At 38.7% G+C, this 16335-nt stretch overlaps 2 protein-coding genes across 4 annotated transcripts; both read left to right on the forward strand.

Annotated features, from left to right (window-relative positions):
* Window positions 1–3568: 3568 nt before the first annotated feature.
* On the forward strand, window positions 3569–9748 carry lyve1b (lymphatic vessel endothelial hyaluronic receptor 1b). The gene is made up of 6 exons (XM_072695254.1): window positions 3569–3653; window positions 3742–3910; window positions 6144–6283; window positions 6605–7006; window positions 7785–7863; window positions 9482–9748. The coding sequence occupies exons 1-6, from the start codon at window positions 3569–3571 to the stop codon at window positions 9645–9647; spliced, it is 1041 nt and encodes a 346-aa protein (XP_072551355.1). The 3' UTR covers window positions 9648–9748.
* A 1373-nt stretch (window positions 9749–11121) lies between these two features.
* Window positions 11122–16252, forward strand: rnf141 (ring finger protein 141). 3 transcript variants are annotated; one of them, XM_072694950.1, is made up of 7 exons: window positions 11122–11248; window positions 11741–11852; window positions 11967–12164; window positions 12572–12680; window positions 12919–13100; window positions 14657–14764; window positions 14869–16252. In XM_072694950.1, exons 3-7 carry the CDS (start codon window positions 12028–12030, stop codon window positions 15017–15019), a joined length of 687 nt encoding a protein of 228 aa, XP_072551051.1. In that variant the 5' UTR covers window positions 11122–11248; window positions 11741–11852; window positions 11967–12027; the 3' UTR covers window positions 15020–16252. The 3 variants fall into 3 exon arrangements, with proteins under 3 accessions (XP_072551051.1, XP_072551049.1, XP_072551050.1); XM_072694948.1 differs by having other exon boundaries at window positions 11741–12164; XM_072694949.1 differs by lacking the exon at window positions 11741–11852.
* The last annotated feature ends 83 nt before the right edge of the window (window positions 16253–16335 follow it).

Below are 16335 nucleotides of genomic sequence, written 5' to 3' on the forward strand. Positions count from 1 at the left end.
ACACCACATTTACTTTTACCATAACTCGAAGTAAAAAAAAGAGTATATGAAGCAAAATAACTGCAAAATACAGAAGACGTATCCTTGAGGGTATCACCCCATTTACAAGCAAGGAACTACCTCAGTAATGGTCCATATTTGCCATAAGTGAATGCGGTCTATTGCGCCACCACTATGGCCTGGTAATTCCTCATTTGAATCCCTCCTAGTGTCGGGAGCATTGCTAGAGCTAGGGGGAGCTATGAACAGGTGGGTTACGTGGAAGTACCAAATTGAGCATTTTTAGATCTTGAAATGCAATGTAAAATAAAACCAGCATTTCCTATCATATGATTTTAGCCTTTTATGTGGTCATAGAGGCCAGAACTGAGTTTTTCTATCATAACCTGCTTGCTTGAGGCCTTCCAATAACATCTCTATTGAATTCAAGGGAGAACTAGGCCACTCCAATCCATCCATTAATTATGCTTAATCATGTTTTAGTTACATCTCTTATTTTGTGAATATATTGTTATTGTTTTCCAAAAAATAAGAGAGAAAATAAACAAACACATTGATAAATAAATAAATAAATGAATGAATAATGGTACAGAAAAAAGAGGGGGGGGGTACTACAAAGGCAATGGCAAGTTAAAATTAAGCTGTAATTGGCATAAAATAGTTTAGTATAATATATAAGTAATGTTATGTATTAAAAAATTAATTAAGATACAGTTTTGCACTACACACAGACTTCATGTTTGATTTGACACATCTCAGTCAATAGTATCATTACTATACTGTTTCAGCTACATCTCACTGACAAAGGAGCAGGCAGTCTGCTCAAGTCTGCTTCTCCGATTCAGAACACAATTCAAGGTTCCTTCAATAATAGCAAGATGTCCAGATTCCAGAGGCAGCAGAACCCACCCCCACACCATCACACTACCACCACCATGTTTAAATGTTGCTATGATGTTCCTACTGTGAAATATTTGCAGTATTAGCTTTAAACCAGATATGAAGGGATTTGTGCTTTCCAAAAAAGTTAGACCTTAGACCAGTCTATTTATAGAACACTGTCCAGAGGGGCAAAGAAACAATCCCTCTCCTGTCCAGACGAGATGAGCACTGATGCTTTTTATTTTTGGTTAGCAGTGTTTTCTGCCTTGTTGCTCTCCCACAAATGCTACTGTAGCCCAGTTCCATTTTTGCTGTAGAGTCATGAACAATAATCTTGTTTTCCTGGAATCTCTGGTCACTTCCCGGATGAGTCGATTTGTCAGTTGATAATGACTCTCACAGATAAGAGCTTTTCCTATTTCAAACAAGGATGTAGGAACAGCAGCATTGATGGCACTTTAGCAGGGTCTTCTGGTGGCAGGGCTGATCATATTTCTCATATATAATTTCTCAGTTTAAGACCTCATATGTTTTTTTCAGTGAACGAAAGGGTCAGTCTTGCTTTAGTGAAGCTTTCACATTCAGCAAAACTAGAATGGTGCCCTATACAATAAAACTCACAGTACACAGAAAAGACTTGTTATTGCAACCAGATTGGTCATCTTATCTGGTACTACTATATATGAAGCACTGCCTTATATAGTTGCTATTGAAATTATTCAACCCCCATTGCAAACTATCCAAATTAACAAAAATTTTGCAACAAATAGCTCAACACAACTAACTAAGTGTTTTCTCCAAATGTAACACTAAATGCCACTTTTAATGACTATTACAATCTCATCATTATTCAACCTCTTCATGACAAGCATCTTCAGTACTTAGTAGAGCACCTTCTGCTGTTATGACCTGCTGCAAACATAAGGCAGTGATCTTGAGGAATCTTAGCCCATTTCTCATGGGCTATGGCCTACACTTCTTGGGTCTGGGTCATGCAACCACCTTCTTCCAATCCCACCAAAGATTATGGTTTACTTGTGGTTTACTTTACTTGGATGGTCTGTTGTACAAGCCTTGCAGATGTCTCCTAAATGCAACTGAACTCTAAGTTGAATGTAAACGATGGTCTATTAAATGTAATCTTACACAACACTAACCTTAAACTTTTTAAGGATTTGGTTTAGGGTTAGATTTAAAACTAAGGTTAGGATTTAGGGTTGATTCAAGGGAAAGGTTAGGGCTGAGGTTAGGGTTAGGGTTAAGATTTAATGTAATTTAGGTTAAGGTTAGGGTTAAGATTAGGTTTAGAGTTAGCTTTAAGGTTAGGGTTAGGGTTCAGTTACATTCAGTTTACATTCATTTATATTCAGTTCAATGTTAGTTGAATGTCAGGTGAGCATCTATGAAACATCTATAATGGAAGTAAGGTGTTACCAAGATTTTCCATGGGGTTCAAGACAAGCGACCACTCTAGAATCATAAAGGACTCTAAAACCAATCCTTTGTGCACTTTGAGGTATGCTTGGGATCATTGTCCTGTTGAAAGGTCCAAAGACGCCAAAGTTAATTTCGACTGCAACTGCAAATGTAAACCTTTTGAGTGAGTAAGTGAGCTTATGTATGACATTAAAACAACCTAGAAGATCTGATGTATTACTAAATATAAATCTTGATCAGCTGTAGGAAGCTGAAAAGAAAAGCTCCCTGGGCTGATAGCACACAGGAAGAAACAAGACTGCTAGAAGTAGATAAAGGGGGAGAGAAAAGGAAATGGGGGAGAAGGTGGAGCTGCTGTTGAACTAGAAACCGCAGGATGCACAACAATACATAACATTTCAACAATGCTAATTACTCAGAAACACCAAACACATACTACTGTGTCAAAGAGTTGATCTCTACCGGCTGTCTGAATACCCCTCCCTGTACTATAACCTAACAAATAGAACATTTCTTGAACTGAACTGATCTGTGATGAAGCCTCAGTGATGCTGCAGCCACCCATGACTGGGACCCTCCCTCCCTCCAAATGGCATAGCTTGATACAAGCCAACACAGGTGTCTGTTAGTTAACATATCACAAGTTGGTGCATTAGCAGTCTCCTCCAATTGTGTTGAGCTGTCCACTGATATTATTAATGGGAGTTTGAAAAGAGACGCAGTGGCGCTTCATGTGAGTTGGCGGAAGCACATGGCCTATCATAGCAGTCACCCTCCCAGCCTGGTGGTATTGTGTATGATTAAAGGTAGAACTGAACATGCAATATAGGTCTCCACATATCACAAACTGTACAATTTCACCAGACTGGGATATATGGTGTGCAATGGGAGAGACTTGGGGAGGGCATCCGTAGGCCCATCATCAGTTGCATTACTGTAAAGAATCTAGAATATGCATTCAGCCAGATGGACTGAATGAATAGATGGATTTCACATTCTGACCCAAACATCTGGAATTTGCTGGCCACAGCTGGAAATTCTTGGAAAATCGGCCTGTAAGCACAGCTTTTTAAAGAACCTGCCGTACTGTGCATTAAGTTTTATTGTCTTTTGCCCTTTGCTCTGTGGGTTCATGGCCTCACACAGAAGGTCTTCTAACAGATCATCCTCAGCCTCCTGTTTCCCATTTCCCTCTGCCATCAGCTACACAAGAACACACTGTGCACAACAAGAAGTCAGTGGAGCTGCAATGAAGTCTAGTATGGGTTTAACTCTGTGCTGTCTTCTCTCTCTGGTGCTTTGCACAGCCAGTCTAGATCTCAGCCAGATTGAAGGTAAGACATGCTGATACATGATGAAAGATCTCGAAATTCAAGTAACTTCAGGTTGCTTTTTTAATTTCACTTGTGTGTCTTTATACAGTTTACCCAGAAAATGGGGGAATCTCTGGAGTATTTATGGCCATGCTAAAGAACAAAGCGTACAGCTTCAATGCCAGTACAGCCACAGAGGTGTGCAGGTCTCTCAGTGCTAGAATAGCCACCAAAGCTGAAGTGGAAATGGCACACCGTGACGGCTTAGAGACGTGCAGGTACTGTAAAGTACTAATATAATACTAGTATATTTCCAATAATATGCTTTTTAGCTTTTTTTTCGATAGCATGTTAAGTTGCTGTGCATTCTATTAAATCATTTGAATGAAAAATCATCTTGGAATGCTTAGAGCAGCCCTTTATTTGCCATAACATTTATGTTGACGCTTGTATCTTCAAAATGGCAACATAACAAGAGGAGGAAAAAACCTTCTTAACTTTTAACTGAAGTCAATGTGAAAAGATTTGATTTCAAATAATTCTGAAATGTTTCTATTGAACATTATGACATTATGGCACAATATAAAGAACAAGTGCCACATTTACATTCTGTCAATACAAGGTTTTTGCGCCACAGTTTTTTTTTTAAAAACTCCCACATATGATCAAAACACAGCACAATGTACTAGTGGAGGAATAAGAAGCATATAATGGAGTTTATTTTATTAAAAAGACATATATTGTGTGATAATATTCATATTAAATAATATATGAATATTTTAAAGAAAATAATATGTCCATTTTTGTCCGTTTTTAGTTTTCTCCATGGCTTGCTGCTTCTGTATACTGTGTAAATACATCAGGATGAATGGACCAATGAAAATAATCTTAATAAGCTTTACATTAACTTTCATTCAAACTTAAGAATATTTTTGCCATTCTGGAGACATATGTTGTTCAGTGGACATATATATATATGGGTAAAATATTGAACACGTCACCAATTTTAAATATAAGTAAATATCTTTCTAAAGGTGCTATTGACACGAAATTCCTACCAGATGTCGGTAACAACCCATTCAATCTGAACATGAAACACAGATGTCCATAAATTAAGTTACTTGTAATAATGAGAAATGACGCATGTCATTGAACATGTGAAGAAAGAGAGGTGCAAATAGCCATGGAAAGTCATGACACCAGCAGAGATTTATCAGCAATTAGAAAGCAATTCTGCCACTTAGTGCAAATTAATATCAGCTGCTTCAACTGATTAACTGGTTACGGAAGAAGTTCTAAACTACTAAAGGTTTCAGTAAGCACTGTTGGGGCGTAATCCAGAAGAGGAAAGAGCAAAAAATGGCCACAACCAGGTGCTCCCCACACGATTTCAGACAGAGCAGTGAAAAGAATTATCAGACGTGTTGTCCAAGAGACAAGGACATTAGTGTGGAGAGCTGAAGACCTGGAATCAGCAGATACATTAGTTTCAAAGACAACAAAAAGTAATGCACTCAACCACCATGGCCTGTATACAAGCTCACCATGCAGGACTCTATTGCTGAAGAAAAAGCAGGTTGAAGTTTGCTCAACAACTTTTAGACAAGCCTGTGAAATACTGGAACAATATAGTCTGGTCAGATGAGACCAACATTGGACTCTTTGGATGCCATAATACACACCATGTTTGGAGGTTAAAAGATACTGCATATCTCTGAAAAAACAGCATACCAACAGTGAAGTTTGGAGGTGGGAGCATCATGGTGTGGGGCTGTTTTTCAGCGTACGGTGCTGGCATGCTTCATATAATTGAAGGAAGGATGAATGGACAAATGTACAGAGACGTTCTTGATAAAAAAACAAACAAACTGCTGGCGTCTACCAGGGTGATGAAGATAAAATGAGGGTGGACATTTTCGCAAGACTGTGATTCCAAACACACAGCCAAGCAAACTGGTTTCAGAGAAAGAAAATAAAGCTGCTAGAATGGTTCAACCTGACTTGAATCTCATTGGAAATCTATGGAAGGGACTAAAGCTCAGAGTTTATAGAAGGAGCCCACAGAACCTTTGAACATTTGAAGAGAGTTTGTGTGGAAGAAAGGGCCAAAATCACATCTGAGCAAAGCATGCCACTAGTTTCTGCATCTTGAAGCTGGCATCACCAACAAAGGTTTTTGTACATAATGTATTTATGAGTTTAATAAAACAAAGTATTTTTTAATTGTATTAAAAAAAAATCCAGTAAGCATGTTCAATACTTTCCCCCCTGTCATTTCTCATTATTACACATCACTTCATTTATGGACATCTGTGGTTTGATTTCTGTGCATGTGTGGATTGGATGGTTTGGTACCGGCACCTGGTAACAATGTCGTGTCAGTAGCACCTTTTGATTGAAAATTGGTGACGTGTTCAATACTTATTTCAACCGCTGCATAGATACATATTCCATAACTTTTGCATGAATAATGTATGCTGATATATATGATATATTCATGCATTTGTGCAGGTTTGGTTGGGTGGAGGAGAATATTGTTGTTGTTCCTCGAATTAACCAACATGAAAAGTGTGGTAAAAACAAAGTCGGAGTTGTTAGTTGGTTTACTTCTACAAGCAGGTTGTTTGAAGTGTTTTGCTTCAATTCAACAGGTAAGTTAATGTTCTTATTCTTCTTCTTATTATTATTATTACTATTATTATTATTGTTGTTGTCATTTTTGTGGTGATTGTAAACTTGGTTTGCTATTATCATCACTGGTTAAGCATTTTAGAATAACCTGTATTAAATACTATATTAAATTAACAGTAATAACACATTGATAATACAACAATAACACATTGAACAGTAGGTTCTGAATGCTGTATTTCAGAAGCTTTGCTGCAATGTTCCTTGACTACATAAAAAATGCAACGCAGAAAACACTGCATGACTTATGTGAGATTTGTACCATACCCTTATATTTCATGCAGGTCAAAGCGAAGTAACGACAACCACCACTCCAGCAACGACAAACCCAGTCGACAGGGGCCCACAAGATAATACAACCTTTCCACGGCCCATTCAGTCTACTGCGTCTAACAAAAACTTCCTCTCTCCCTCCTCTTCTGTTCCATCCACATCCTCTGGTTTCAGCACCTCTGTAGCCTACACATCCTTCCCCTCCACTGTCAGCAGCATGGCCACAAGAAGCCCTCCATCACTGTCACCCTCAACTGCTCATTACCCAATCTCCACTTCCTCTTCTTCTTCTACTGCGCCCTACTCTTCTACCACCCTGTTCACACATCTGCTCACCTATTCTTCCTCTTTAAACAGCTCGTCTAATCAAACAGGACCACCTGCACTGGACATATCCACCGCATCCTTTGGAGGTTGAGTTCAATCACAGTTCTTAGCTCGTACAGTTCAATACATCTGAAACTGAGTTCATACGTAAGGGGCCCATATCCTTAGTTCTCCTGAGGGCCATCCATGGCATTTAACCCACTTATGGTGTGGATTTATCTAACAAAAACAAGTGTGATTAATTTTTACATGACCATTTTCCTTTTTTTTTTTGTTAGTGTCTTTAAGACTGGTATATGTAAATGAGCTCTGTTCTGATTGGCAATACCATACTGAGCCTCATTCAAAAAGAGATTTCATATATATATGAAATCTCCGTTTTTGTTTTTAGTTTTCACCACCACTTAAACCCTGTAGCAGCATTGTACACTATTTACATAATTCTGAAGGAATGGATCAATAGAAATGCTCTGAATAACCTGGAATTATGATTTATTTATTTTTTATATTTTACATTAATGTCAATTCTGAGTTTAGAACTTTTTTTGCCTTCTCCTGTAAAGTCACTATTTTGGAGATACATGGTTTTCATTGGACAGTGCCAATTTGCTATGTGAGCATTAATTTTTATTTATTTATTTGCAAAAATTAGCTGTTTTACAGCTTTTTTTAATACAAATGAACTGGGATAATAAGGGTAACTTTAGCATTTACAAGCGAACATGGAAGTTCATGATATTTACCCTTTAAGTTTTATATATGTTTACTGCTGCTGCTGCTGCTGTTGTTGCTGTTGCTGTTGTTGTTGTTGTTGTTGTTGTTGTTGTTGAAAAGCACAATTTGACAAGTTACTTGTTCCTGCAGAGGTTCCAACAGCATGTGTTGTCATTGCTGTCATGCTCATCTTGATGGCGGCAGCTGGTGCAGTTTGGTATTTTAAGATGTAAGTTTGAAGCATCTTTTGAAAGGGCCCTATAATTTAAACTGTGTATTATTTGGCATAGTTGAATAATGGAAGTTCAGTACAGTGGCAATGGTGCAGTATTTTGTCCTCCTTTAAAAGCAAAACTCTGAAAAACAGAATTAAACAGAACTATAAAACAGGCCAGTTCCAAAAACGCAAAACTGTTACATGACAGTCTTCGCTAATTTTATTAACACCTCCAAAATGTATATACACCCAGCCCACTAATGAAAGCCTATTGAGGCTAAATGCAACGTCTACTTAAGGAGAACATGAAGGCATTCGGGGAAAAGCAATCCCTAACCCAGCCTAACTATCCTGTGCTATGTGGCTGTGAACCGTCACTGGGCTGTAAACCAGGCAGTCAGAGCAGAACTCATCATCCCCCCAAGAGACCCCCATAAAAGGAAAAGCAGTGTGTTTCATTCAAAGGCAAAATAACAGGGTGGTAAATAGGCTTATAAAACTGCAGCTGAGCATTTCTTCACCCCAACCAAAGTCACATACATAATGTTAACACAGCATAGGATGCTCAAAAAATGCATTCTGTTGCAGGCTGTGAAAAACAAATGGAAAGTGAATTACAGATTTACTTCATTTTAATCACAAGCTAATTTCCGAGGTCGTTGCTGCACATCCTGGGATAGAAACAGAAACAGTGGGCTAACATACTCTCACAAATTAATCAAAGAATGAATACTGAATCTACTTTGTGTTGTGTTTTATGCATGTGCTTCCACACAAACTGTGTTAAGTAGTTATTATACCTGATTACTGAAGTACGCAGTCAGTGAATTCAAGTATATCACAGAGCTACACAGAGTACATTTAAATGACCTGGACTGATATTTCTTATCTTTTAATGTAACTTTGGCTTAATAAAGAGACTTAATTTGGGTGTAATTTCTGTGTAAGATCTGTGTAATTTAGTGACGTCGTTACTGAACTACTTATCTATCCTTCATAGATTTACACTCAGCTGGTGTGTACATGGTAATTCACCCTTAACTCCTTAATGCAGAAAATCTTAATGCCCTATAACACACTAAGGTGTATTACTCAGTAACTACAGGGACTTCTGTACAGACTGGTGGAGCTATTCTTTGGTAATAAAAGAATACCTTTGACCTGCCGGCTGCCACTCTATTTCATTAAAACAACACAGCTGACAGCCCACCAATGTCAATAGATGTTAATATCTGTCTGAATATAAGCTGTGACAGTGGGTGACCATAATTCAATGAAAGGACAACGTCTAGCAGCAACGTTTATTAGACGTAGAATGCTGACGACAGCTGACACTGATACTGATACTCGAAAATCCAATGTTTTCAAATCTCTCACGCCAACGTTATGTTGACATTGACTACTGGCATTTAGTCATGAGGTATGGTAACCAAAACCAAACGTTTATCTAACATTGAAGCTCAATGTCATCCAAATGTCAGGTTTTGACAGATACCCAACAGTTAGTCCAATGCTGAAGGTTGATGTCAAGCCAACATTGGGCTTTAACGTCAACCCAGTTTTCAAAAAATTCAACTAAAATTCAATATCTGTCCTGCCTTATGTTCACCACAATTCTCCTCTCTTTCAGTAAACGAAGCCATCGTCTTCCACCATGGGTGAGAATCCGACACAAAGACATGGTTGAAACTGAGATGTGGAAGCACATAGAGCAAAAACAGACCGGCAAAAATAAGGAGAAACGCAGCTCTTCAGAAGATATACCTCTCCAGCTGGAAGACACAGATTCAGCCTAAGGCCAGTGTCCTTCGCGGTGGGGGGTGCGCAAGCCATCAGTTTTCATTAAAGCTTCTGGGGATTGTAAAGACTGTAAATAAGATGTTCATTAGTTTGAGAAGGGTGCTTTCCATCACAGATGAGGTCTGTTCCAGTGTCCTGTATGAAAAACAGTGGGTGTATTTTTAAACCAGTATGAATACACACACTATATGGACAAAAGTATTGGGACACCTGCTCATTCATTGTTGTTGTTGTTGTTGTTTTTTTCAAAATTAAGACAATTAAAGATGAGTTTATCCTGCTTTTCTTGGAGTAACTGTCTTTACTATTCAGGGAAGAAAGCTTTCTACTAGATTTTGCAACACAAGTGTTAGTGAGGTCAGGATGATGGATAATCACCACCCCAAAAGTGTTGTATTTCAGCTCCACAGTTGCCTTTATACCCCTTTAGCCCACACCTGGCATTAGGCATAGTGCCAGAGAGTCCACTTTCTATTGGCACACTAGACAAGCAGGATGTCTGCTTTTGCACATCTGTGTCAGCAATTGGTGCAACTTAAAGCAGCTGAATGCATTTATTCATTAGAAAGATTCAAACATTGGATATAATATGCAATGCAATGATCAGAACTGAATTAAAAGGAAATCCAGTATGAAAATTATTTTTTTTGTATTAAAAAATGAGTTAAATCTGCATGATGCTATTAATATTTTAAAATTCCTTTACTCTACAGTAAGATTTATTGACAATCCCAACAGTGTTCACACATAACAGACTTAATAGAATTCAAATAATAGACCTAATAATCAGACATAATAGAATTACAGCTGGCCACCAACCTCAATAGATGTTAATATCTGGTTGAATATATGTCGTGACAGTGTGTGACCAAAATTGAAAGGACAATGTCTAATACCAACGTCAATTAGACACAGGCTAAGTCACCAGAATCTGACGTCTTCAAACCTCATGCCAATGTCATGTTGACATCGAACACTGGCCTTTAATCATGAGATATGGAAACTAACCAAAACCAAACATTTATCTAACTTTGAAGCTCAATGTCAATCCTAACCCTCCTCAGCCGCAATCCAACATCTGTCCAATGTTGGAGGTTGATGTCAGGGCTGTTGGCCTTTAACACCAACGTTAGTTTTCATTTTTTCACTAAAACTTAACATCTGTCCAACGTTAGAGGCATTTTCTCACGTCAAACTGACGTCCGGTGCCTGAACATCAGAGCAATGCTTCAGTTTTATGTGAGAGTGTTTATTATAATAGAATTATGAAGAATAAACTAAAATGAACTAAAAAGTAAAAATATGATCAGTTATGTTTATATGTACATATAACATTATATAACATATATATTATATAAAATCTGTGAGAATAATAAATGCTTTGGCTGAGAGCTGAACATCTTTCACAACCTCAAACCTCTCAAAACTGAAAGCAGCGGCGAGGACGGCGCAGCACGTCATCACTGAGCGTCAGTGTTTGCTAATGCAGTAGCTCGTTGGCTAAGCGAGCATCAGCTACTTTACGATTCGCAGCGCCTGCTTTGAGAAAGTGTTTTAATTCCCCGTGTTTCCTTGGATTAAACGCCAATGTCAGCAGGTTTGTAATCATTCATTTATATCCACCTGTTTCTTGTAGGGTGTGCAGGAAGCTGCCAGCTGTAGTTAATCACTATTGCTTTACCGTTTCGCCTCGGCTGTAGCTAGCAGTGGATTTTACCTCAGGTGTGCTGGTTTCTGTCCAGCCAAGGAAGGTTATTAAACACACTACTTTCGCTATTCCGTGTCGCAATGAATTGGAAAAGTCTCATCAGTATTTCTCTAGCTATATTTTTTTTTATTGTAGCATTAATTTCCAGGCCATTACTGGTCAGAATGAGCTTATATTAGCTGCTGCTTAGCTGCTGTAACCAGTAAATCCAGCATGGCAGTTGCTGCAGCACTGAATCACTTGGGTGGATGATCATTATTCTGTTGTCAGTATGTATTGTTTGTTAGCTGTATTTTATTATTGCTGTCTGTAGATCCCGTGACTCACCGTGACTGTGTGTGTGTGTGTGTGTGTGTGTGTGTGTGTGTGTGTGTGTGTTAGGTCCGTTTTGACCCCATGGCACAGGATTTCATAACCATAGTGACACCTTGGCTTACATTTCAGCTCCTAATCAAAGACTTTATTTTCTACTAAATGTTCTTTTACAATAACTGTAAGATACTTTGAGAAATTGCATTTTACAGATTTGACAGCTTTGATGTGAGATGGTCCCTCTCTTTCATCCCTTCTTCTTTTCTCTGATCTGACACCCCCCAACTCCACCCAGGGTCCCGAGCGCTGAATGAGTTCTAGTGTTCTCTTAGTGTGGGCCTCCACGTGGAGCTGAGATGGGCCAGCAGATCTCTGGCCAGGCGATGATAAGCAGGCTTCCCGAGAAGCTGGTCAAGCATGCCGGACTAGTGCGGGACAGCGGCTACCTCACCTACGAGGAGTTCTTGGGCCGAGTTGCAGAGCTCAATGATGTGTAAGCGGCAATTCCTAAGAATAAGAGAATAAACTCACTCTCAGATGTTAGATGTGGAGCTGTCCGGGTCTTCCTGATGATCTATTTTGTATTATTCTTGTAGCTCATGTCAGTGTCATGTGTTTAGACTTTGTCAGCATGTGATCACTTGCTGAAATTTATTTGAATTGAGCCACATGACTTTGTTCTGCCAAGGAATTTCGTCATACTAGACCTGAAAAGCGGTGCATAATTGTACCTTCCAAAACAGCCGTAGGGATACTTAATAAAAAATGGTCAGGGAAATTACTGTTATTAAGAGCTGCTTTTATTTTTAATCAGCTCAATATAATACCTTTTTCAAAAGTTCATTGTAAAATCATTGCATACTAATCTGAAGTTAAATCTCTTCGTTTTGCACACGCTAGAACTGCAAAGCTGGCTGCTGGCCAACAGAAGCATCTCCTTTTCGAAGTTCAGCCTGGATCTGATGCATCTGCCCTGTGGAAAGTAGCTGTGAGGATAGTATGCACTAAGGTGAGGTCACTCCACAATTTCTTTTGCAATGGAGTTGTTATTCAATGTTTGGGTTCAAATTAGCAATACAATCATGTAAACCTACTTGGTACTACTTAGTAAGTACTTGGTAATGTCTCTAAACTTTCTAATCATATCGTCTTGAGTGTTTTCTTGCTGTAGGAGGATTGTACTGTTCTCATCTCTGCGCCTTGTGCCTCGCCCGTTAGGTAGTAGTTTTATTTGTGTGTGATTGCAGATTAACAAAGAGGACGGTATGTTGGAGGCCACACGTATTATGAACCTCTACCAGTTCATCCAGCTCTACAAAGACATAACCAGCCAAGCAGCAGAAGTGCTTGCAGCAGAGGGCGCTGCTGAGTGCTCATCCGGGCAGCTCTCCTCTGCACAGTCCTGCCAGGCCAGTATGTGGATGGGCAGGTAATGAAAAAACAAATAAAGGATGTACACACACATGCAAGGAGAAATCACTCCATACAGGTCAAAATTGTATCCAGTGAATGAGGGCAGGTTATGTGGTATTAAAAAATACAAACATAATCTTGGGAGGATCTCCCAAGCTTAGGCCCTATAAATACCATATGTGTCTATTACAAGTACCCTCTATTACAATTACCATTACCATTTAACCCATCTGTGGTAGTGAACACACACACACACACACACACACACACAAACACACACACACGTGAACTAGGGGCAGTGAGTACACACACACCCAGAGCGGTGGGCAGACAACTCCAGGGCTCAAGGAGCAGAGTGGATAAAGGGCCTTGCTCAAGGGCCCAACAGTGGCTGCTTGCCGAGCCTGGGAATCGAACCCACAATCCTGTTATCGATAGCCTGTCGCTCTAACCACTGCCCCATACTGATGAGCTGACGTGTCCTTGGCAAAAAGTTAAATTTTTGTCTCATCTGCCTATAGGACATTTTCCCAGAAGCTTTGGGGCTTGTCAACATGTAGTTTGGCAAAATCCAGTCTGGCTTTTTATGATTTGCTTTTTAACAATGGTGTCCTTCTTGGTCGTCTCCCATGAAGTCCACTTTGGCTCAAACAACGATGGATGGTGTGATCTGACACTGATGTTCCTTGAGCTTGAAGTTCACCTTTAATCTCTTTAGACGTTTTTCTGGGCTCTTTTGTTACCATTCGTATTATCTGTCTCTTTGATTTGTCATCAATTTTCCTCCTGCGACCACATCCAGGGAGGTTGGCTACAGTCCCATGGATCTTAAATTTCTGAATAATATGTGCAACTGTAGTCACAGGAGTCTTATAACCTTTACCTTTAACATGCTTGTCTATAATTTTTTTTCTAATCTCCTGAGACAACTCTCCTTCGCTATGGTCCATCTTGAGTGTGGGACACACCATTGTCACCAAACAGCACAGTGACTACCTGTAGCACTATATATAGGCCCACTGACTGATTACAAGATTGAAGACACCTGTGAAGCTAATTAGTGGATACACTTGATTTAACATATATCTTTGGTCACATTATTTTCAGGAGTACCATCATTTTTGTCCAGGCCTGTTTAATTAGTTTAATTAGTACTTTTTAAAATAATTCTGTTTGCACAGTGCTATACTGTATATAGGTGTGTCTATATAATAAAAAATGCATGGTTAATAATAAATAACTCATTGCACTTTTCCATTGATGTGGCTTTCGTCTTTTGATTTTTGATTACATCATCATGCACCAGCAGGTGGAGACAAATAATATCAACCAGTAGGGCTGTGACAGTACACTCAGAACAATTGATTTAATTGTCAATACTAGGTTTACAAATTAATATTGTCATGAGATTTTGATAAGAATTTGAATGTGAAAAATAAAACTAATTTACTAATGAGACTAGAGCTGGGAGGCGGGACGAATGTGGCCCAGTAACCCTCCCAGTAATCCCAACAGATGTTGCTTTTGTCTGTAGTGATTTTACTATGATTTGTGATTAATTGTGGGTTACAGGGTGAAACAGCTGACTGATGAAGAAGAGTGTTGCATCTGTATGGATGGGAAAGCAGACCTTATTCTGCCGTGTGCACACAGCTTCTGTCAGAAATGCATTGATAAGTGGTATGTATCTGCAATCGGCCCCAGAAAGCATCAATTCACCCCTCCCCCATTCACCCTGCTTTCAGAGCGTCCCTCATGCTTTTTTTTCTGTCTGTTTACTGCAGGAGCGGTCAAAGCCGAAACTGTCCCATCTGCCGGATTCAGGTAACCGCTGCCAACGAATCGTGGGTGATGTCGGACGCCCCCACCGAGGAGGACATAGCTAGCTACATTCTCAATCTTGCTGATGAGGCTGGTCATCCTCACAGACCCTAAACTAAAGCACTATGTCACTTAACACCTGCTTTCTCTTGAGTTCTGAAACTGTGAAAAGGCAATACACAGCATTTAGCTGAGAACACTTCTGATTTCTTGTCAACTATGATTGACGACTTGCTAGTTTTTTTTGTTTTTTTAACGGTGCACTTAATTTGTCTTTTTGCACATGGTGGAAAAATCAAGCCTTCAGTTTTCTTCTCAGAAGGGTTGAGAGTAGTGGAGACCACCATCATTCACAGTTAGGGTTTCAAATTCTGCACAGTTTCTAATTACTGAAATTTTGTGCATATTGTGCTGTTCTCTGAATATTTATTAAGTGCTTAAGAATGACACGGTTCCTAAGGTGTCACTGCATTACTACTAGTGCAATATTGCTAAAACTGAAATCCGGGCTTTGCGTTATAGTTCAATTAATGAATCTTTGGTAAAATCAAATTGACTACTGAGAATATTTTAAGAACAGATTCCTGGGGCCAGATTCACAAAAGCTTTCTTCAGAGAAAAAAAAATACATTTAAACTTAAACACTAAGAAGAATGTTGTTGAATCCCAAAAGATATCCTAAAAGAAAATCGTCTTTTTCTTAAGATTTGGAGTTTTCGTATGTGTTTGTTTGTAATGTAACCTTTTATGCTAGAATTTGTCATTTTTTCATGAAGCCAAATTTTCCATTATTCAGTTTTATTTGTTTGAGGGAAGTAAGGTTAGGGAAATATTTACAAACAGTTTTTGAGTATTCCCGTTCCTAGAATTTTTCATAAGAGAAACGTTAAGAGAAAAAATACCAGATTTTTGGAAGATTAACAGTTTGTCTTAACTTATATCTTAAGTAAAAGGTTATAAAAAAAATAAAATCTAAGAAGAATTTCTTTCTTAAGATGTTTTTGTGAATCCGGCCCCTGGTGATTTTACTTGTATTATACATTACTGCTGACCCTTTCAGTGGCATTAAATTTCTTCCAATTTTTCCTTAAATTTACCAGTAATCTGCAAACACCTTTGCAGTGTTTGTGTGTGTGTGTGTGGCCTGTGAAATAACATTTAAATATAATATAATAAGAATAAATAAATGTATATTTTTCTTGACATCCTGTTCATAATCTGTTATTAATCCTGAACTTTGTAAACGTCTACGCACTTGCAGCTCTGTAGACTTTCTGATGTTGTCAAGCTATTTCTTCCACTAAGATTGCAGTGTTGAGCTGGATAAATAAAGGTACCACTTTTGTAGATCTGGTGGTGTTTTGTTTATAGAACCTCCCTTGTTTAGGTTGATATTTAAAATACTCTAACAAAAACTATATATATATATA

This window comes from Salminus brasiliensis, chromosome 13, assembly GCF_030463535.1.
Source record: "Salminus brasiliensis chromosome 13, fSalBra1.hap2, whole genome shotgun sequence".
NCBI lineage: Eukaryota > Metazoa > Chordata > Actinopteri > Characiformes > Bryconidae > Salminus > Salminus brasiliensis.

Bases quoted from the DNA above. Each gene is read 5' to 3' on its own strand.
- lyve1b (XM_072695254.1), top strand. From the start codon at position 3,569: ATGAAGTCTAGTATGGGTTTAACTCTGTGCTGTCTTCTCTCTCTGGTG. The intron at 3,911-6,143 runs GTACTGTAAAGT...GCATTTGTGCAG, and splicing joins GACGGCTTAGAGACGTGCAG to GTTTGGTTGGGTGGAGGAGA. The intron at 6,284-6,604 runs GTAAGTTAATGT...TATTTCATGCAG, and splicing joins GTTTTGCTTCAATTCAACAG to GTCAAAGCGAAGTAACGACA.
- rnf141 (XM_072694948.1), top strand. From the start codon at position 12,028: ATGGGCCAGCAGATCTCTGGCCAGGCGATGATAAGCAGGCTTCCCGAG. The intron at 12,165-12,571 runs GTAAGCGGCAAT...TGCACACGCTAG, and splicing joins GTTGCAGAGCTCAATGATGT to AACTGCAAAGCTGGCTGCTG. The intron at 14,765-14,868 runs GTATGTATCTGC...TGTTTACTGCAG, and splicing joins CAGAAATGCATTGATAAGTG to GAGCGGTCAAAGCCGAAACT.